Here is a 21,412-nt window from a genome sequence, read left to right on the forward strand (position 1 = left end):
GGTCATTAATATTTTCAAGTGATCATTGTGTGTTACACACAGTGCCTTTTTATCATCGAAGGAAATGAGTTCACTTAGACAAACGACACACTAAGGACACTAAGGAGCAGGACAACCTGGTGTCCTAGAGCAGTGAGGATAAGCAGGAGCAGATTACAAAGAGGCACAGAGTCTGTAGAGTGCCTCAGCGGTGAAGGAAGAGCATGTAAACAGGGCGTCTGGATTCATTTTCTGCACAGACCTCTCCTGGCACCAGCTCATCTAATTTGCTTTCATCTGGAAGAGGATTCCGGAGCGTGGGCGAGGGGGCTATCCGTTTCTTCTCTCTCTCTGGCAAGACAAAGAATCATAGATTCCTCTTCTTTTCCCCCGTTCTTTCTCTTTTACTGAGGGAATTACTCACATCCAGACAATCCACACAAGTCATCCTTACTCAACGCCGCAGTGTGCTGTCGCTTGAATTGTTCCTCTGTTCAGATCCATTACACTGTTTTCTCCCTCTGGGGAATCCCATGCAGAAATGACAGCATGAGGTGTTCATTGTAATCTCTCAGCTCATTTAAGCCCTGTCTATCTGTGCACTCCCCCAAGCCATCTTCTTTTTACAGCTTTATTACTCCTTCCGTCCCTACTCAAGTTTGCGAAAAACTAAACTTTAGCTTTGGTAAAATCACTGCAGCTGTTGGATGATCCGTGTCACTATCTCACTCTATCTCTCTCTCTCAGACTCTAAAACTAGCAAAGCAGCTGGTTTTCACATTCGCATTTGTACATCAGTGTAAAATTTAACCTCGATCCCTAATGATTAGCCTTCATCTGTATCTCATCTGAGTATTTCATCAAATGAGAGATGTGATTTTTGCTGGAACTTCGACTAGAACTGGCTTTTGCATGGCCAGATGACTGAACGAATCCAATGGAAAAATGCATCAATAAACACAAAATCAGGCTTTGACATGCTTATCCCAGTCTATGTGAACCTTACTGAGCTGAGCTAAAGGGAAAAAAGAGAGAATATTGAACCCTTGAAGATCCTGAGAAATTGTGTATTAAGTATATTATGTATTTTCCTTGGTCTGTCTCACCAGGAGTTATAGGAGTACCACATGGAGTGGAGTACAAAATCTTTTCCAATCGTTCCAATAATTCTGCAGATGAATGTACATAAAACGTTGAAAGCCAGGGGTAGTGACTTTTATTTCTTTTAAATCTTCGAACGCTGAAATTCAACTTGGATAGTGTGACTTGTTTTCAAATTTCACATTTTAAGTAAAAAAACATTAATAATATTGTTATGGTCATGGCTAAGCTTCAGTCTATTCTTTGATAAATAAAGCTAATGTTACCCAATTTAAAGTGACCAATCATAATAGGGGGCTTAAGGATAAGGATAAGGGGAATCAACAAGAACATTGTGCTTCATTAACCAAAGGTAAACCAGTTTATTACTTTAAAAGAGTAGATAAAAAAGCCCAAAACCAGGAAGAAGCACTGGATTTAGATCTAAGCATATCTGCATGTGCAGTGCAGCTTTTAAATAGGAATGCATTCATCAACTTGGGCAAAGTGAAATCAAATGCGACCCACTTCTGCAGCTCCACAGCCAGCCGTCCTCATGCCACTGGGATAAGCTGCTTCACATACTGCCTGTAAATAGACCCAAACACTATCACCTTAGAGCTTGAGCGCATGAGCACTGTGGATAGTATTAATATGTCACAGCAACTGGACTGGTGACATAATTAAAGCCCAGCTAGTGTTTTTAGGGGAACTCCCACAGAATTGCCATCACACTGGGTTCTGTTCGGGGCTGCACATGACACAGCCTTGATCAAGTGCTCTGACAGAGACGAGACCTTGCTCTCTGGAAATCAATGCACTGCCATAATAGAGGACCTAGAGTGTTATGTTTTAAGGACCACTTCACATGCAGTGAACAAGGTGGCTCGCTCTCTCCGGTGGCACTTAATGTTCCAAACTATTCTGTTCCCCCATTTCTTTGATCCCTTATCACACATCTGTACTCTGTTGCCATGCCACCTAATGTAATCCTGAGCTTCCTCCCTGCTACAAATAGCATTAAGAGTTCAAGGTGACCCTGAAATCCTTCCAAAAATGCACATATGACATGTAGAGCGGTTTGGTGTAAGAAATGTAATTGATTCAGATGTTGCTAATTGTAATTAATTGTGAAAATTAAAAGAGATTCTTTTTTTTACACCTAAAGAGTTTGTTGTTAGTCTTTTGGCTGCTCCCATTGAGGAGTCGCCACAGCATATCAACTAATCCGCACAACAACTGGGCACAGGTTTTTACGCCAGATGCCCTTTTTGATGGATTCTCCCATTTTATGTGGGCTTGGGACCAGCACTGCATCCAGTGGCTGGAAATCAAATTCAGGCCTTCCACATGGTAGGTGAGAACCCTACCACTGAGCCACCAATACCCCTTTTTTAACACCTAAAGAGGACCCTGGTTAAAATATTTTCTCAAACTCTTCTCCACTTTAGGTGTAATAAAAAATTCTCTCAAACATGTCTCTCCATGTTTAGCATTTTATAAAAAAAAAGCACATGAGCACATGAGCACTGTGGATAGTATTAATATGTCACAGCCACTGGACTGATGACATAATTAAAGCCCAGCTAGTGTTTTTAGGGGAACTCCCACAGAGCTTTATATATGAATATATGCCTTTTTTAACATTATTACACTTAGACCTCAAATCCAATGATGTAACCTATAGATGAAAAGATTTTCCATCATAAACTGATTTTTTTCTCAATCAAAAAGTCAAATTTATATATTTATGTATTTATATATTTATGTTTTTAATGCATAGAAATTGCCTTCTAATAGAAAGCTCCCATTCACTGCAAAGTTCTTCCGATTGATCATAGTCGTTACAGTATATTAATATTTTTGCATAAACTGCTATATTTCTGAGTTTTATAGAAATGGCTTATACATTCACAGTAAATATTGTAATGTTAATAGTAAGTTTTAAATAAAGCTAATATCAGTCTTAATTGCTATTATTCAATACAAAGTTATCAGTTGCCGCATTTATTGATTTGGTTCGAAATTTTGCTTTAGAGCATAGATTGCTTTTGATTTTAGGCAAAAACACAAAAACAACTTACAGGATTATTTGGTTTTGTCAATTTACCCCAATAGATAACTCTCACCTATTACGTGAAAGCCACTGACTTAATGGGTCTGGCAACAACAGCCTTCCTCCAAGACACATGTACAGTATGTTACATAAGAGCATAACACACTCAGAGGAAAGTGCCTTGGAACAAAATGTCTTTTTCTACAGTATACAGTATTAATGGGGTCACAGAGACCCCAAATCAGCTGGCATGCTAAAGGGCACAGACGGCATAACAGGACAGATTTTTGTTCTCTTGACTATATTACTGCTACTTTAAAATGTTAATTTTATATATATATAAATATATATATATATATATATATATATATATATATAATTTATGTATAACAATTTATACATTCATTGTAAGTTATGAGTGAATATGTGAGATATGTGAATATAAAACTTATACTTTGGCCTGGTGTTCTAATGAAGAATTTAAAATGACAGCATGGTCCCAGAACTCAAATTCTTTTATATTTATATAAAATATAAATATATACTGGAGCATAAAAAAAAAATAGTTTTATTCATCAATGATTATCACATCATACTTTATCTATTTATACAGTCATGTTCAAAAGTTAGTAGTCTACCACATTTTCTATTTCTGTGTTTTTTGTGTAGAAACATAATAAAAATCATTTGATCATAGCCAGTTTTAGGCAAATACAACCTCAGACGAACAACAACAAAAGAAATTTCTCTGCGTCATTATTTAATTAACAACAATGAAGCCAAAAAGAAACATGTGGCCAATACTAAGTACCCCTCAAGATTCAATAGCTTGAAGTAATTTTTTCCTGTATGACTTTATCAATCTCTCCCATCGTCATGGAGGTATTTTGACCTCTTCGTCTTTACAACATTGCTACAGTTCATTAAGGTTTTGGGCATTTGCCTATGCACAGCTCTCTCTCGCACAGTATTTTATTTGGGTTGAGGTCTGGACTGAGCCATTCTGAAACCTTGATTTTTTTATTTTTTAACCATTTTTATTTTTTGACATTTTGACTGCTGTGCTTCGGATCATTGTCCTGGTGCATGACCCGATTTTGACCAAGCTTTAGCTGTCAGACAGATGGCCTTACACTTGTATCTAGATATATCTGATATTTGGTATACAGAGGAGTACTTAGTGACTGCAACGCAGGACCTGTGGCTGCAAAACAAGCTGAAAGCATTGTCTCTCCATTGCAGTGCTTGACAGTGGTTATAAGGTGTTTCTGTTGAAATGCTGTTTGGTTTTTGTAAAACCTGGAACTGGGCATTAGGGCTTAACAACTCCACTTTGCTCTCATTTATCCATAGGACATTGTTTTAAAAGCCGTGTGCTTTGTTCAGATGCAGTTCTGCCAACCTTAATCATGCTTTTATGTTCTGTTTAAACAGGGACTTTTCTTCCGAACAAACCATACTTGTTCAGTTTTATTCTAATTGTGATGTCACAGACTTTAACATGTAACATGTTCAGTGAGGCCTGTAGGGTCTGAGTTATAGTTCTTTGTTTTTTTTTTTTTTTGTATTTTCCTAAGCACTGCACGGTCTGACCTTGGGGTAAAAATGCTGGGACGTCCACTCCTGGGAAGTTTGCCAACTGCCTTGAATGCTTTCTCACTGTAGAACACTGAACTCCAAGTTGTTTGGAAATGGTTTTATAACCCTTTCCAGGCTGCTGTGTAGAAACACCTGCTTATCTAAGAACATCATTTATGTCTTTCCCTCTTGGCATTGGGTTTACACACACCTGAATGCTCCAGATCAGAAAACTGCCAAAACGTCTGCTATTATTGAGGTCTGCATACCTGCTGGTGGTCAGATAATCATGGGCTTATTATTAGCAGCACCTGGCTGCTACTTACCCACTTAAATCCTGTGAAAGCCGTAAGGAGGGACTTTGCTTTGCTTTTGCTTTGTATTGCTCACATGTTTTTTATTTCTTTTTGGCTTCATTTTGGCTAAATAAACACTTGCAAAGTAAAAACATGTTGTTTGTCTGAGGTTGTATTTGCCTAATACGAAGACCCGCTATGATCAGATGACTTTTAGTATGTTTTTATGCAAAAACGCATAGAATTTAAAGAGGGGGTACTAACTTTTAAACATGACTGTAGGTATATTTCATATCAACATCAATGAAGGAAGCTTTTGTTATCATTTAAATGAACTTAAATATCATCTGACTTCATTTTTGAAGTTTAATGTTTAGTTTATTGGTTCATTAACTGCTTTCAGTCCAGATATTACACAGCCTGTCCAAGAACAAGTTGCATACTAATATTCGCTGGACCATGTTTAACTTACATTACAGGCATTTATTTCAATCCAGTGCTGTAATCATTTTTAAATGAGATCTTATATTGATGACAGGAGAGTCTTATTCAGCACATCCTAAAGCCTTTTTAATAAGGTTACGGTCAGGACTGTGTGGTGGCCATGTTCATAACATGGTCATTCAATTCATTCATTTAGTCAGCTGACTTCATTTTATTGCCACATACAGTCCAATTAGTAGCCTAGACCTGACCAACTGGAGCAACCCCAGATCATATCACTACATTCATGGGCAGTATGCATGATGGGTGCATCTGGATTCATTACACCACATAACCATTGTGCTTCCAAGGGAATTAAGCCCCTTGTTTCCTATTAGGCTATCTAACAAGTAGCTTACTTATGGCTACACAGAAATGTGCGTATGGAAATGTTTTTTTTTTTTATCTCCTTAGTTTAACTATTAATTTGATGTTTTTAAAACACAAGTAATTTTTCTTTTTCTATATACTTATTTTAGGCCCAGCTTCAATCTCATGTTTGGGGGTAAAAAAGTCGTTACACTTGTTTATGTTTATTAGATATAGATAAAAAAAACATGGTCAGTTAAATGGACAGTCAGTTATGAGAACAGTAACTAAACTAAACGTATAAGATTTTTATTAACACTGTTATTCTGTTACCTATAGTATACAGTATATGCGTTTGTTCTGCCTTTCACTTCTGTTTACCACTGGCTATAAAGATGATGAACTTCTTATGTGTGTTGGGAGGCATAAAGTGTGATCACAGGATTGAGCTGATCCAATTTTTGCCTTCCAAACCTTTGCTACGTTTTATTATCAGTGTTTTTTGTGTCAAACAAAATGTGGCTGAATGGACCATCGGGTATTAAAAGCACTTTTCTGCTTCACAGGATCCATTTGTCTTTGAATCCAGCTGCCTTTTCAAAGTTGATGAATTTGGCTTCTTTCTCACATGGAAAAGCGATGGCAAGGTACAGTTTTTTTATTTATTTATTATTGTTTATTTATTTTTTAGAGGAATACTTCCATTTGTTTTGAAGACATCTGACTCTCTGAATGCTGGCCTGACTGTTATTAAAGGACAGCAGATATGAACCATATGTCACTCGGGTCTGTTTAACTGCACCTATTGTTTAGAAATACCATACTGTAATGCTAAGAGCACAATATATGCGCTGTTACTGCACAGCTGGCAGGACAATTACAGTCGGAGCTGTAATATATGTTAATGTGTAACAGGATCAAGCTTCTTTTAAATCCAGTTTCTTCCTCCATCTATGTTGAAATGTGCCTTCTCTTTATTTGTCTTCTTGTTTTTTTTTTTTTCTAGGAGGGCCAAGTCCTAGAATGTTCCCTCATAAACAGTGTCCGCACGGGAGCAGTGCCAAAGGTGAGTCTTAAAAGAAAGTCATTTCATTATGGGCCTGCCCCGAAGAGATCATCTCAGCCACAGAAAAGCGCTGAGATGTTTCCCTAGACGAGCAATCTTAAGAGTTGTCTTTTAAACTGATGAGAAGCCTGAAGGGGGATGAAAGAGTTTTCACCTGATGCTTTTAGAGAAATCATTAATACTTTAATGTGACAGTACTGCACTACTGCAGCTACAAAAAAGAGATGCAGGTTTATCACATCCTGGCCATCGACCACAATTATGTGTATTTTAATCCTTCTTTTTTAGAAACAGGAGACTGTTCAAAAGAAAAAGGAATTGGGTCCAGTTTTGTTTGTTTTGGCACTCCCAGCTAATGTTATCACCCATCAATGATCCCGTGATCTCCCCTGAGTTGCAAATATTGACCTATCCCAGGCATTGGTCCTTTCTGCTTCTCTCCAGCGTTTAACCTTTTTTTTTTAATGACATGATTAATGGAAAGTCCCACTCTGCGAAAGAGAAGCAATATCAGTTGCATACTTACCCTAGGAACCATTGAACAGTGTTTGTGCGCATCAACGCAAGTGTGTGTGCGTGTATGTGGGCGTGTGTTGATCTGCAAATATAGACCAGGACGTGGCACATGTCATGCTTGCAGAGAGGGAAGTGTTCTGTTTTACTATCATCTGTCCATCATTTGGTGACATGTTGTGTGTCTGGCTGCTGCAGCTCATGAACAGCAGAACAAAGGCAGATCAGGAGCCATTGTCTGTCATTGGACATGACTTCACTGTGCTGCACGTCTCTATTGTAGTCTTAAGTAGATTACACGTTTATGAAGCTCTATTGTTTTGCTAATTTATTAACAAGCAATACAGAATGAGTGAAGTTGAGCACTTGGGTTTTTGATTTAAGGTCGTATGCACTCAGGAATTGTTTCTTTAACAGTTTTGTCCTCTGGGTTTTTGAGCATATCATTAAATGAATATGTTGCAAAAATTATAACGAAAAAAACACTTTATGAACACAATAGCTCAGGTTACTTTACACTATTCTTTTAGACAAACAAAAAAAACTTCACAGCAGATTTGGTCTGTGTACACTGTAACTGAAACACTTGGTATGTGCCAGTGTTTAATGGTACACCTTTCCTTATAATAAAGTTTTATGACCACTAACCAGAAGTAGGGCTATGTGTTAATAAGAAAATGTATAATAATTATTTTGCTGACCATTATATAATTTTAACATGATAAAACTGGACAATTATATTGTATTATTTTATTTAAATGAACAGAAAACTGTGTACATTATACTTAAATTTCTTCACATCTGTAAGGGCTGGCCCTTACTCTCTTTCCTTATTTATTTGCTATCTATCTATCTATCTATCTATCTATCTATCTATCTATCTATCTATCTATCTATCTATCTTTCTAGTTATAAGTAATTGTTTTGAGTATCTTAATCTATCTACAGGAATACAGTACACTGTCACAAATCCAGAAATGATTAAAACCCTACCATGCTTTATTATAAGGGGCGTTCAAGACAAAACCAGGACTTGTGATGAAATTTCTCTTAACTTAAGGTGTTAAACAGTTTTACATTTACAAAAGACTTACACAGTACAGTGATGAGACTCTTAGCCGCAGTAAAAGATTTGAATGCTGCAAACCTTTTTAAGAAGTCTGTACATCCGTGAACAGTGTTACTTTTTAAAGTAACACTGGGGGACGTTACTTTTTAAAGTAACTAATTACATTACAAAATTACTGTCTTTAAAAAGTAATCAGTTACATTACAGTGTTACTTTCTGATAAAAGTAACTAGTTCGAGTACTTTTCCATTGCAGAAAATGAAAACTCCTTTGTGATTCCTCATGCATGTTGTTTTAGTCAAGACCTTTATAATTATTCTACCATCATCACTCAGCGAAGTTTGGCCCATAATCTGTTAACGTCTAATACCCCTATCTCACCTCCAGGGTTTCGCGCGGTGGCCGTAAGTACCGTTTATCATGATTCCAAATTCAAATTGAAATTTTATTTGTCACGTACACAGTCATACACAGTCCGATATGCAGTGAAATGCTTATACGACCTCCAGTGACCTTAAAAAATACAAACTTATACGTAAGGAATTCTTCTTTGTCTTTCGGCTGTTCCCTTTCAGGGGTCGCCACAGCGAATCATCTGCCTCCATCTAACCCTATCCTCTGCATCCTTTTCTCTCACACCAACTAACTTCATGTCCTCTCTCACTGCATCCATAAATCTCCTCTTTGGTCTTCCTCTAGACCTCCTGCCTGGCAGTTCCAACCTCAGCATCCTTCTACCGATATATTCACAATCTCTCCTCTGAACATGTCCAAACCACCTCAATCTGGCCTCTCTGACTTTATCTCCAAAACATCTAACGTGGGTTGTCCCAGATAACGTAAGGAATAAATACGAATAAAAAGAAATACTAAAGAAAAATAAATTTAACTAGTAAAATAAACTGTACAAATAAAGACGTAATAAAAATATCACAAAATATAGAAATATAGAAATAACAGATAACATTTTTGAAAAAGTAACTAAATAACTGAGTGCTTAAATAGAACCCAGTGCAGTTGTTCCCGGGAAAATTCAACGGATGGTCTTTGAAAATCAATAGATAACTTGCTGCCAAATTACAGAAGAGACCGTGGGAACTGTACACACAATCAATCAAGAGCACCACTTGCACATTACAGGAACTCGGCGGTGACTTATTGCCATCCCCTATATGCCATAAAAGGAGTTGAGTTTCTCAGATGTGAAGCAGGCAGTCCGATCATGGCTCCGCATACTGAGAAAGCTTTCCACTAGTGAAACGCTTTGACTTGAACGCACCTCATATTAATCATTATATCAGAATCCCCCTGTGTTTATTTCATTAAAAGCAGCCCTAAATCATTTCTTAAGTAATAACCGGTGGCAGGTTATTAGAGAGATAAACGCGGGAGAAAGGGTAATATGGTCAGGAACAATAAAGATAGAGAGCTCCAATGGGGTGCGTTTTATTGAGGTCATAACAAGTTCATTTTGCCCTTTTATTTCAGGAGAGGTGTGTAATAAACTAAGAATGTAATAGCGCAGTGCTAAATGGTTTTGTTTGCGTTCTGTGGTGCTCAGGACCCAAAGATCGTTGCATCTCTGGAGGCAGCGGGGAGGAGTGAGGCTGATCTGGAAGGCTGTGTCATCTGTGTGTGCAGTGGCCCTGACCTGGTCAACCTCAGCTTCATGTACATGGTGGCTGACAGCGCTGACACCGCCAAGGTAACCGTTATCACAGGATATGGCTGTGGAAATCTCGCCTTTAACTAGAACAGTGTGTAAACACGGCCTGGCTTAAGACCAGTGTATTCGACAAAGCAATAAAGCAACAGAAAGTTGCTAAGGTTTACTATCTAGAAGGAAATGCTTTGATCAGTTATAGGATATAAGACAGCTCATACGCAGGTGAGTGCAAAAGTTTTCACACCCTTGGAACAGAATGACACATGACAAGAAAGTTCTATAGGGTATGTTAGGATATGTTCATATTATTGTCTGTATGATGTAAATCATTCATCGATAATAAGAATTTTTAATTTCTTTTGTCTTTTTGTCAACTTTTGATAGGTTCTTATAGTATGCTTTATTTTCCCTTCTGTACAATTTGTCCGAGATTGCGTTTAAGAAACATCTCCAATTCCAGTTCAACTTTTTACACTATGTTAATTAGCTCAGTGGTTTAAGCAGTTCGTAAGGTCCTAGGTTCAAATCCCATGACCTCCGAGTTGTTCCTGTTAGGCCCTTGAGCCAGGCCCTTAACCCTCGACTGCTCAGATGTATAATGAGATAAAAATGTAAGTCACAGCGGATAAGGGCGTATGCTAAATGTAAATATATAGTGCAAAAAGTTTTTTTTGCATTATGTTTGTTAATGATATACGCTTTTCCAAAAGCCACACTAAATCCTTTAGTATCCCTTGGTAAACTTCAAACAGGAGCTGGAGGTCATGTGACAGGAAGCAAAAATCCACTGTTTTTCAAAACAAGTCAGCTGTTTTTTGTGTTTTTACCTTGTCTTGTTATGATTTTCAGTAAGATGAGCCATGAAAACATTCAAATAATTTTAATATTGGTCCAAACATGACTGAAAATAAATCCTTTAAACACAAACAGCAGTTTAAGATGCTTCTAACAAGATGGACTGATTGACTGATAATCAATCCTGAATCAGGTTAGCTCCAGGAGAACCCTTTCCACACATACACACAATCACTATCTTTCTCTCACACACACTTGTCCGCACACACACATCCACACACACACACACACACAGAAAATCAGTGCCTCTTTTTATGCCATTTGCCGTGTTGTTATTGCGCTCCAGCTGCAGGGTTTTGTGTGTGTGTGTGTGTGTGTGTGTGTGTGCGCATGCATATTGGAGCCCTGAGTTTACAATGACAGGCCTGGCTCAGGGCCACAGGTATCCTCAGAAACCACAGAAAGGACTTTCACCAACGTACCCTGGAGTCAATTTAGCGCGCACACACACACACACACACACACACACACACAGAAGGAAAACCTTTCTATGTACATTCCCAAATTCTGATGTCTTGGACCGAGTCTGGGGCACAGTGCCATCTAGTGGCTGCTGCTAGAGGAAGCGTAAGAACAGAAATACAGATGTTTTTTTTGTTTTTTTTACATCTTGCTTAATGGATGACATGCTGACAGGGTGATGGCTGTATTGTTGGTTCTGTTATTTTGAAGAAAAAAAAATGTGTCACGTGATTGTAGTTTGTTCCATCATGTGGGGTTTTAATAGAGCTGAGCTGCAGAACAGCCCTGTGGTCATAAACATCATAATACGCTTCGGCTAGCTTCATAAATAATAAAGTGAAGTGCTACTTGTGTCATTTATTTTTGTGCAGTTGGTATCAAAAGAATAAGTGCTATTCAGTATTGTGAATGTGACTACCATTTGAAACTCTATTATTTGGAAATGTGAACACATTTTAAAAAGATCAACATTTGCTTTCAAGTGGCTCCTAAAAGACCATGTTAGTTATTATGCTTCCTCATAGGCACGAACTTTTGTTCAAGGACATTCTTCTGTCCTTCATCCGGCCCAAGGCCTGGACTGCTCAAGCCTTCTGTAAACATTAATCCCAGCCGCTTGATCATAATTCATATGTACCCTTGCTAACAAAATATATCCTCTGTAGTGTTTGTTTTATTTTGTTGTTGGCGGCCATTAAGCAGCGCTTACATCACGGTTGCAGTCTTGTGTAATACCTGCGTCTGTTTGCTTGCTTGCTCACAGAAATGGATGGACGGGCTGAAATCAGTCATTCACAACTTCAAGGCAAACAACGTCTGTCCGATGACTTGCCTTAAGAAGCAGTAAGTAGGCACTCAGCGACGAACACACACGAAGCACTGAATAGGCTCATCAGCCTAAATATACAGCTCTGAGTGGGAGTTTCTGTGTCTGAAATGAACATCCCTCTATAATAATGTGAAAATCATTTAATGGAAGAGTTGTATAATCTGGACAAGGTGTATGTGTATTTGTTGGTGTTGGTTTCAACAACAAAAAGCATAATTCACACACTATATAAAATGCACAATACAGTACAGTAGTTATACACACTGTATCCGGCACAGTATACATTGAATTACAATGAACAGACGCAAACACAAGAAAAGTACAAGGGGTGTTCAAGCCAAACTGGGATTTTTGATTGTGCGGAATAACAGAACACAAATATGAGAGTAAAAATTACCTTGACTTTAATCATCATGACGTATGTGCTTCTTTAATATGCGGGATTGTGGGAATGTAAACTGCGGATAGGAGTCTAATCACTGCACTTTTATTAACGGCTTTCGTAAATGTCAATATCAGTCTGTTTTACATCTGATTATTTATTGATTAATTTATCATCATTAGTCCCATTTGGCTTAAAAATAACACATCATTATCAACTTGCAGGTTTATGGTTGGTTGTTGAATCTACCTGTATTGCCACTACTTAGAAAGGGTTGTTGGTTCAGCAATCCATATTTAATCTTGGCGTGACAGTGCAGTCAACTTTTTATAGTCAGGGAAAATAATTGTAAGGTTGAGTATCTTGTACTGTACTTCTGTTGTCACATTACTGCTTCAATTCAGACCACGGTTTTAAAACATATGAGACAAACTGGTTTTAAACTTCTGACAAGAAGAATAAACATACAATGATCTGCCCTTACATCTTTAAAGATTCAGTTTTCAAAGGTTGTCCCTTTTTTTCCCCGGAGTAAGCCATGCTGTGTGGGGGCATTACAGTCATTTCTGTGTCTTCCAGATACTCTGTGTATTTACAGTAAATACTGTAAGATGGACAGACATACAGACAGACAGACATACCGACAGAGGCTGGTTTCAGGTCCTCCAATGTATGAAACATAAAGATATCATTAAAAGAGAGTTCTGACCGATGTACTGTACAGGCAAAACCTTTCTTTTACTTGTATAGAGCTAACAGATTTAAAGATATATTATATAGACACATTTATATAGTTCTTTTATTTATCTCTATTTTCTTTTTTCTTTTTCTTACCAATTTTCACCAAAAGAGAAAAGAAGCTCTTCTGTTTTAGGAGCTAACAGTGAAACATGACCTTGACTGATAGATGATTGAGACTTTACTAAACATGACCCCTTATGATCAAGACCACTGCTAAACCTTTACAGCTATAATAAAAATATACCATTGGCCAATAAACCAGAACCCAAACTGGCCAGTACATCGCCGATTATTATTCATAATGTATAATTTATAAACATGTACTGTGTTTTATATAGGAGGTTTATAACACTACACATATAAAATGTTCTTTTTACTGGGAAAACCATGCTATATTTTGCAAGTAGTTTATGGATCTATACCTGTAACTATCTCCCACTAATGTAGAATTGGATAAAGATCTATTTCGGAGAGCTCTTCTGGAAAGAGACACCAGCAGTCCCCAGGCTGCAGCAGGCATTCACTAATTTGATCAGATCATCTAGAGATGAGACAAATGTGAAAACCATTAAAGCCTCTCCATTCAAAAAGAAGAGCAAAAATGAAAAAAAAAAAAAAAAAAGCTTTTAGTCCTTAAACAAAATGAACACCTAACTACGCAAGCGAGACAAGATGTACCCACTGAGTCGTGACATTTGTTTTTAAATCCTCTTATAGTTGGATGAGACTGAGCTTTCTGACCAATGTCAATGGGAAAATCCCAGTCCGAGGGTAAGTCCTTTTATCTGTACATCTGTTTGCTATGGACTGGCTCATTCAGCTCTACTGAACAAGTTTTGTTCACTAAAATAATAAAGCAAATAAATTGAAACACGTCTGTATTAGGCTTCTCATGGTGAAATCTCATCCTGTTTTTTTTTTTCCTTTAGCATCACAAGGACTTTTGGCTCAGGCAAAACTGAGAAAGGAATATTCCAGGCCTTGAAAGAGCTCGGCCTCCCCAGTGGGAAGGTAGAATTTGTTCTTTAATTGCTTTTAACAAACCCATATTGACTACTCTGTTGATTTACAGACTGTTTAGAACATTGATGTGTATTTTTCTCTATTGCATTATAGACCCAAACATTATTCAGCTTTATTAATCCTCTAAATGCAACTTTGTTTCTGTTTTTTTTCTCTAAAGAATGATGAAATTGACCACTCTGTGTTCACCTTTGACGTCTTCTATGCGCTCACCCAGAAAATTTGTCCACGCACAGATATTGAGGAACTCTTCAAAAAGATGTAGGTCCAAAGCAAAACCAAAAAAAACAAAAAAACACTTGTGAATAGATTTTCTCTGCCAAGTCATATACTTTCCCATTCTGTAATGTGCTGTGGTGGTGTTATACAGTGCTCACCCTTATTTACGTTTAAAATGCCAATTCGTATTGATGCCTGTGACGTTAGATCAAGATTTTCTAATTAGATGTTCTAATTGCACTTCATTAAACATTAGGCATTACGGTTGAATGTCTTTGCTATGCTAACTCCCTTCAAGGAACCTAACTTGCTTTAACAGTTCAACGTTAATCTTTCAGCATAAATGTTTCAACTAACGTGAAAAAAAAACCCAAAACATTTAAGAACACATATACATTAAGTGCTCTGAAAGCTATGTTGAGTGTTTAGAGCATTATGATGACTAATCCTCTCTTCATCCGTTGTTCATTTTAATGTAACAGATTTCTTTTAATTAATTTCTTTGCAGCAATGAGGACAAAAGTGATTATTTAACAGTAGACCAGTTAGTCAGCTTTCTGAATGAAGTAAGCTCTTTATCATTCATTAACTTCTCTGTGTGGTCGCTTCACCCAGATTTCCCTGCTTCTTCATTTTCCTCCCCGCCAATCCTGTCAACCTGTCTCACGTAGCCATGGCTACCATCAGGGCTGGGCTGCTCCAATGTTCCAGATGCTGCCTTAGCTTTCTGTCCATGTGTTTGCTTACCCCCTGGCTGTGTGTGCATGCATTTTTGTATCCGTATCTCTGCAAACGCATTTGCCCTTTAATCCCTGTTTGTGCCTGAAATGGGTTACCCTAGATACAGGTGACTGACAGTCTCAAATTTGCTTTAAGTGTTTCTGTATAACTTGTCTTGCTTTTTCCATTCTCTACCTGCGTTATATGTTGGCTCTTTTCCATCAAACACCACCCAATGTTCCCATAACAGTTTTATAAAAATGTTCATAGCTTTTTTTGTAGTGTACGTAAGTAGCTTTGTTATGGTTGTAGATGAGTTTAGTGACTGGTGAAGCAGGTTATAATGATGATCTTGTGGTTGAGAGGGACGCGTGTATAAGACTGCACTGTGGTGTGTGTAGAACCAGCGAGACCCTCGGCTGAATGAGATCCTGTTCCCATTCTACGACCCCAAACGAGTCATGCAGATCATCGAGAAGTACGAGAGGGATGAGGACTTAAAGAAGAAAGGTGACTTGCTCTAACAAAATTAAATTTTAAATAATACCAAAAAAAAAAAGAGAAAGAAAAACTAACTTGGGATGAAATGTTTGGAAAATGATTATATGCTGCCATCTTGTGGTGAACTCACAAATTACAAGCTTCTTCCTATCACAAGTATGAGCAGTAGTTAAGAGAATAATTTTGTTAAAATAAACTAATTTAAAAATGAAGAAATTAAGTCTTTTTTTTTCTCTCACACCCCTCCCCGCTTCAGGTCACATGTCCAGTGATGGTTTCTGCCGGTATCTGATGTCGGATGAAAACGCTCCCATGTTTCTCGACCAATTGGACCTGTGTCAGGACATGGACCAGTCACTAGCGCATTACTTTATCAGCTCCTCGCACAACACATATCTGATAGGCAGACAGTTTGGGGGCAAATCGTCGGTGGAAATGTACCGACAGGTGCTGCTTTCTGGATGCAGGTAAACACTATTGTGTTTATACAGCGATAGGTATTTAGCTTTGATATGAACATAAACATGCTCTTTTAACACAATTTAATTATATTACATAGTAATATAGTAGAAATAAATAATATTATATGAAATAGCACTGTATCCTCTGTATTATGCATTCGTTAATTAATGAATTAACAAACAGAACTTTCATTTAGTATACAATTCATACTTGCTTCTAGCATTCCATGCATACATCCAAATAAGTAGGTTCTCAATTTAAATGAAAATTATATTCGAATGTAGGATAAGCTTTATGAAAATAGCTAAATAGCATAATATGCAAACAGTTAGTTAGTATTAGGAAAATTACACATGCTACGTGTAAATCACGCTTCAACAGTGTTCAACAGATAAACATTCTTCCTCTAATTACTGAGCATCATCACACCTCTAAAAATAAAGGTAAAATACCTTTTAAATGTATGCTATAACCAAATGTCATGACGTGATTAAAATAATACCTCCCAAGATGATTCCAATACAGTCTAAAGAACAGACATCAAGGATTCAGAACAGCATGTCAGATTTCTTTATGTTAGCTGCCCGATGGCACAAAGAACAGTTACACAGAAGACATGATGGCATTTAGTGGATACTCTGGTTTAAGGCACATCACAATTACCTTACGTACCAATATAATTAATCTTTTTTTGTTTAATCAATGACTAATTATGTAAGTGAGAAAATGTGACATTAAAACTGTATAGTTTTAGCAAATGACATCCTCAAGGGTTTCTTTGTGTATTAAAAGATCACAGACTACAATGGTTCTATTCCAGAAGCCTTTCTTATCAGGAAACTGTTGTAGGGTTTGTTGAGCGACAACTAAAAAGGATCTTTAAAGCTCCAGATTTTTGAAAGGGTGCTTTTATTAGACTGTTCATTTAGTTGGGTTTGGTTTCACACTGGACAAGATTAAGTAATGCAAGAAAAGCATATGGGCGGAGAGGCATGTAGAGCTGAAATCATTCTCAAACGTTCAGAAAATATGGCAAAGAAAAATTGCATGGCTTATTTTTGTTTTGGCACAAAAATATGAATCTCCAAACAAAATGTTCGACTTATTCACATAATACTCAGTGGTAGTGACAGTATTGTGAAGTGTCCACAACATGTAACTGTTGGTTTTTTAATCTTAACTCGACTGTCTTTATGATTGTTACTGTGGACTTATAAGCCTTGGGTAAAGCAATCTGTTTGTTTTCGTAATCCCTGTGTAATATTTGCGTGTGTGCTCAGGTGTGTGGAGCTAGACTGCTGGGATGGAAAAGGAGAGGATCAAGAACCAATTATTACACATGGGAAGGCCATGTGTACTGACATTCTCTTTAAAGTGAGAATACACACACAGACACACACACCATGCTAACATCCCAAGCTTTAACCAATGCAATCAGTCATTTCTTAGCAGTAATTATTATAGAAATAAATTATGTAATAACTAGTCTTAATTGTAGCTAAATCTAATATAAGAATGGGGTAATAAACTGTACAACTTAACTTTACATTTGTATTCCATTTGAATAAATAAATGCTAATAAAGTTTTTTGTAATTCATTGTCAGCTTGTCTTTGTATTATTTCCAGGATGTTATTCAGGCTATCAGAGACACGGCTTTTGTGACATCGGACTATCCCGTTATCCTTTCATTTGAAAACCACTGCAGGTAAGTTTAGCCCAGTAATCTCAGCCAAAGTTTTCCATCTAAGAAAACCGTGCTATCTAAGCTAAGTACTGCGAATCGATAATGTATAGTGAATCTTCATAAATTCTTTAGAACTTCAAGTGTTTTTGCGCTTAGAGCTGTTTTTCTTTTTTCAACTGAATTTCTGTTTTCTGTTTAATGACCTGTGTTGTGATATTTCAGTAAAACTCAGCAGTATAAGATGGCAAAGTACTGTGAGGACATCTTCGGAGACCTGTTACTCAAACAGCCATTGGAGGGCTTCCCAGTACGTGATCTACTGAATCATCACTCACACACGATCTATCAAAGACCTAGAGTGTGTGCCATGGTACATTTATAGAACATTTATACAGTAGGACTCTACATTGGAGGTATAATCCTAAGACTTTGCTAATGACGACAGAGTAGTTCATGTTTTTACTTCTTTTCTTTTTGATGTTTTTCTTTATAATCCTAAAAGAAGACGTAAGAAGAAAAATGTTTGTACGCAAGATACCTGTAGGCTTTCGATTGACTATTCAGCTAGAATTTGTCTGTACATATTTTTCGTTTATTTTGTTTGTCTTCAAAGTAAGAAAACGTTATGTCTACAAAGGAAATAATGTCTTATGCTTTTTTATTTTTAGATTGAGCCTGGGCGCGCCCTACCTTCTCCAAACGACCTCAAAAGAAAAATCCTTATAAAAAACAAACGCTTAAAACCAGAAGTAGAACAGAGTACGTACCAGTTTTGAGTCTAAATTCTTTCTTTCTTTCTTTCTTTCTTTCTTTCTTTCTTTCTTTCCTTCTTTCTTTCATTCTTTTGTAATTTTGGTAAAGCTGCGTCCACTTGGACACTTGTATCAATTAAAGATGTCTATAGTAAAACCACTCCCATACAGTAGATATTTTCTTCTTGCTAACTGCAAAAAAATAATTTTGTGTGTGTGTGTGTGTGTGTGTGTATGTGTGTGTACACGTGCATGTCTGAAACAGAGCAACTGGAGTCATTTAAGAGACACATGGAGGCAGGAGAGATAAGTGTCCAGGCAGGAGAGGATGACAATGAAGAAGACATAGAGAACGGTCAGCTACTGTACAATACAACATACAGTTTACTCTGTAAATCTCTGAGTCTGACTTTGCTCAGTAACTCATATACAATATAGACACACTTCAAAAGTCTACGGTTTTAATTTTACGCGGAGCAATCAAGTCAAACCAGGACTAGTGATGAAATTTTTAATGAATAAAGCTCTAAAACTGATTGACATTTACAGAAGACTTTAAGCACAGTACAGTGAACAGACTCGAAGATGCAGTAAAACTTTTGAATGGTGCAAATGTTTTAGAGAAGGCTATACGTCTGCCAATGACCATCTTGGGAAAGGTGGCTCAGCGCCCACTGCTGTCATTCCTGTGAACTTTCAGCAAGTAAAACATGGGGGAAAAAACGGCTTTTTTGATCACCAAAGATCTGTTTTTTTTTTTTTTTTTTTAACCAATGGACAGGCTTACACTGCCCCCTGCACCGCTTGCACATTGACTGAGAGTTATTGCTGCATCCCCTGTCCAGTCCTGACCTCATGCTCCACATGTTTGGACTATTAAAGGAGTTCCTGGAGGCCTGCATTTCAGATGTGAAACAGGCAGTCTTCAGCCTACTGAGAAAACTTTCTACCTTAATGGAATCCAAGCACTGGTGAAACACTGGGACAAGTGCAATAGTGTAGCAGGGGGTTATATAAAGAAAATAAAGGAAGTTTTTACTTCAAAATCTGTTATGTTACCCAATCCAGGCTTGACTTGAACTGTCCTTATATTTTGCATACTGTTTATCTGTATAGTAACTCATAATGCAAGAAATAAAACGAACAGTTACACACAGTTTTTATTTTATTTATACAGAGCACCTACAAATAAATCTGTGCAAGTTGTTATTATAGAGACTATAACAATGTAATGAGCAGATTGATTTAATGCTGTGTTGGGATCACAGTCAGAATTATTGCCTAGGGAAAAGAATTGAAGAATTCAACAATAGAGGTATTAAACAATGCAATGGTTTTTCTCTGTCTCAACAGCAGACAGTAAAGACATCAACTCTGAGGCAAAAACTCGCAACATTATCTCCTCAGAAGAGCCCAGTGAACAAGACACACATGAAAACAGTGTCAGGAAGGACAAGGTGGAATACTCTTTGGACATATTTACATAAACACATGGTGCAGGCGTAAATTATTTCAATCCTGTTTTTCTCTTAATTTATTTCCCTTAGATGCCTGACGATGACACTACAGAGGTTTCGGAGGCAACAGAAGCGGATGCGACTGATGTGTCAGAGGCTTCGGATATTGATAACAAAAAGAAGGTTAAATATATATCGGTTTATTATTTTACGACCTGTGCAAAAGTCTTAGGCACCCTGTATTTTTTTCTTTACAAAAAAAGAACACTTTTGAGGTTTGCATGCATGAAAAAAGAAGAAGTGTTCAGCAAAACTAAGCAGCTAATTTTCTAATTAAAAAATTATTATTCACGAATTATATCACAATTTTTTTTTTTTAACAAATCCTTACTCTACAGCAGTCATTTGCATGTGCCTATGACTTGAACAGTATGGTACTGTATATTGGAAAGTATATAATTACACAATAACATTTTATTATCAGGGCTAGCATGGAGATTAAACAACACAAACATTAACATAAAAGTGTATAAAGTATATACTCTAAGTACTAGCACTTATTCCACCCCTCATGCTGAGCTATGGCACCTCAGTCCAACTATTGTTCCACTGGTTTGTTTAGAATTGTTGTACACGTTTGCTCTTAGACAGTATTCTGATTTAAAGTCACTTTGGCTAAAACATCTGCTGAATAAATAAATATAAATGTTTTTTGCCCCAGGGTGTGGAGACAGCAGAGGATGCTGATGCTGAACAGCAGCTAATTGCCTCGTATAAGTATGAAGGAGCCACGACCAACATCCATCCTTATCTTTCTGCCATGGTGAATTACGCCCAGCCAGTCAAGTTTCAGAGCTTCGATATAGCAGAGGGTAAAACTGAACACTAAGAACAAAAACAATTCCTCTTTATTTGTTTGTTAATCATTTTAATCAGATTAATTGCTTATATTTTTCTTGTCACTGTCTCATTTTAAAATGCTCTTATACTTGGCTTTTTTTTTTTCAGAGAAAAATATTCATCACAATATGTCGTCCTTTAATGAGTCTGTTGGTCTCGGCTACCTTAAAACCAACGCCATTGAGTTTGTGAAGTATCCTTTTGCTTTGGAAAGTATGATTTGTACACATGGACACGGGTTAAAGACATTCTAAAGCTTTCTTTGGCCAAATACTCACACTTTTAACCCATGACGCCTTTTTGTTCTTCTTTAGCTGCCAATCTCCCC

At 37.2% G+C, this 21,412-nt stretch overlaps 1 protein-coding gene across 5 annotated transcripts in view; it reads left to right on the forward strand.

Annotated features, from left to right (window-relative positions):
* Positions 1 to 21,412, forward strand: part of LOC128514698 (1-phosphatidylinositol 4,5-bisphosphate phosphodiesterase beta-4-like) — a 70,296-nt gene that overhangs the window by 22,674 nt on the left and 26,210 nt on the right. For 2 of the 5 annotated variants that reach the window (XM_053488509.1, XM_053488511.1), the window contains exons 5-23: positions 6,348 to 6,428; positions 6,788 to 6,847; positions 9,991 to 10,134; positions 12,176 to 12,255; positions 14,082 to 14,135; positions 14,294 to 14,375; positions 14,548 to 14,648; positions 15,115 to 15,172; positions 15,728 to 15,836; positions 16,084 to 16,294; positions 17,570 to 17,663; positions 17,917 to 17,996; positions 18,198 to 18,345; positions 18,644 to 18,734; positions 18,993 to 19,082; positions 20,081 to 20,184; positions 20,275 to 20,367; positions 20,906 to 21,056; positions 21,193 to 21,277. In XM_053488509.1, the coding sequence (XP_053344484.1) occupies positions 6,348 to 6,428; positions 6,788 to 6,847; positions 9,991 to 10,134; positions 12,176 to 12,255; positions 14,082 to 14,135; positions 14,294 to 14,375; positions 14,548 to 14,648; positions 15,115 to 15,172; positions 15,728 to 15,836; positions 16,084 to 16,294; positions 17,570 to 17,663; positions 17,917 to 17,996; positions 18,198 to 18,345; positions 18,644 to 18,734; positions 18,993 to 19,082; positions 20,081 to 20,184; positions 20,275 to 20,367; positions 20,906 to 21,056; positions 21,193 to 21,277 (1,916 nt within the window). The remainder of the gene's footprint in view (positions 1 to 6,347; positions 6,429 to 6,787; positions 6,848 to 9,990; positions 10,135 to 12,175; positions 12,256 to 14,081; positions 14,136 to 14,293; positions 14,376 to 14,547; positions 14,649 to 15,114; positions 15,173 to 15,727; positions 15,837 to 16,083; positions 16,295 to 17,569; positions 17,664 to 17,916; positions 17,997 to 18,197; positions 18,346 to 18,643; positions 18,735 to 18,992; positions 19,083 to 20,080; positions 20,185 to 20,274; positions 20,368 to 20,905; positions 21,057 to 21,192; positions 21,278 to 21,412) is intronic. The other 3 variants (XM_053488512.1, XM_053488513.1, XM_053488510.1) reach the window with 2 other exon arrangements.

This window comes from Clarias gariepinus, chromosome 27 (assembly GCF_024256425.1).
Source record: "Clarias gariepinus isolate MV-2021 ecotype Netherlands chromosome 27, CGAR_prim_01v2, whole genome shotgun sequence".
NCBI lineage: Eukaryota > Metazoa > Chordata > Actinopteri > Siluriformes > Clariidae > Clarias > Clarias gariepinus.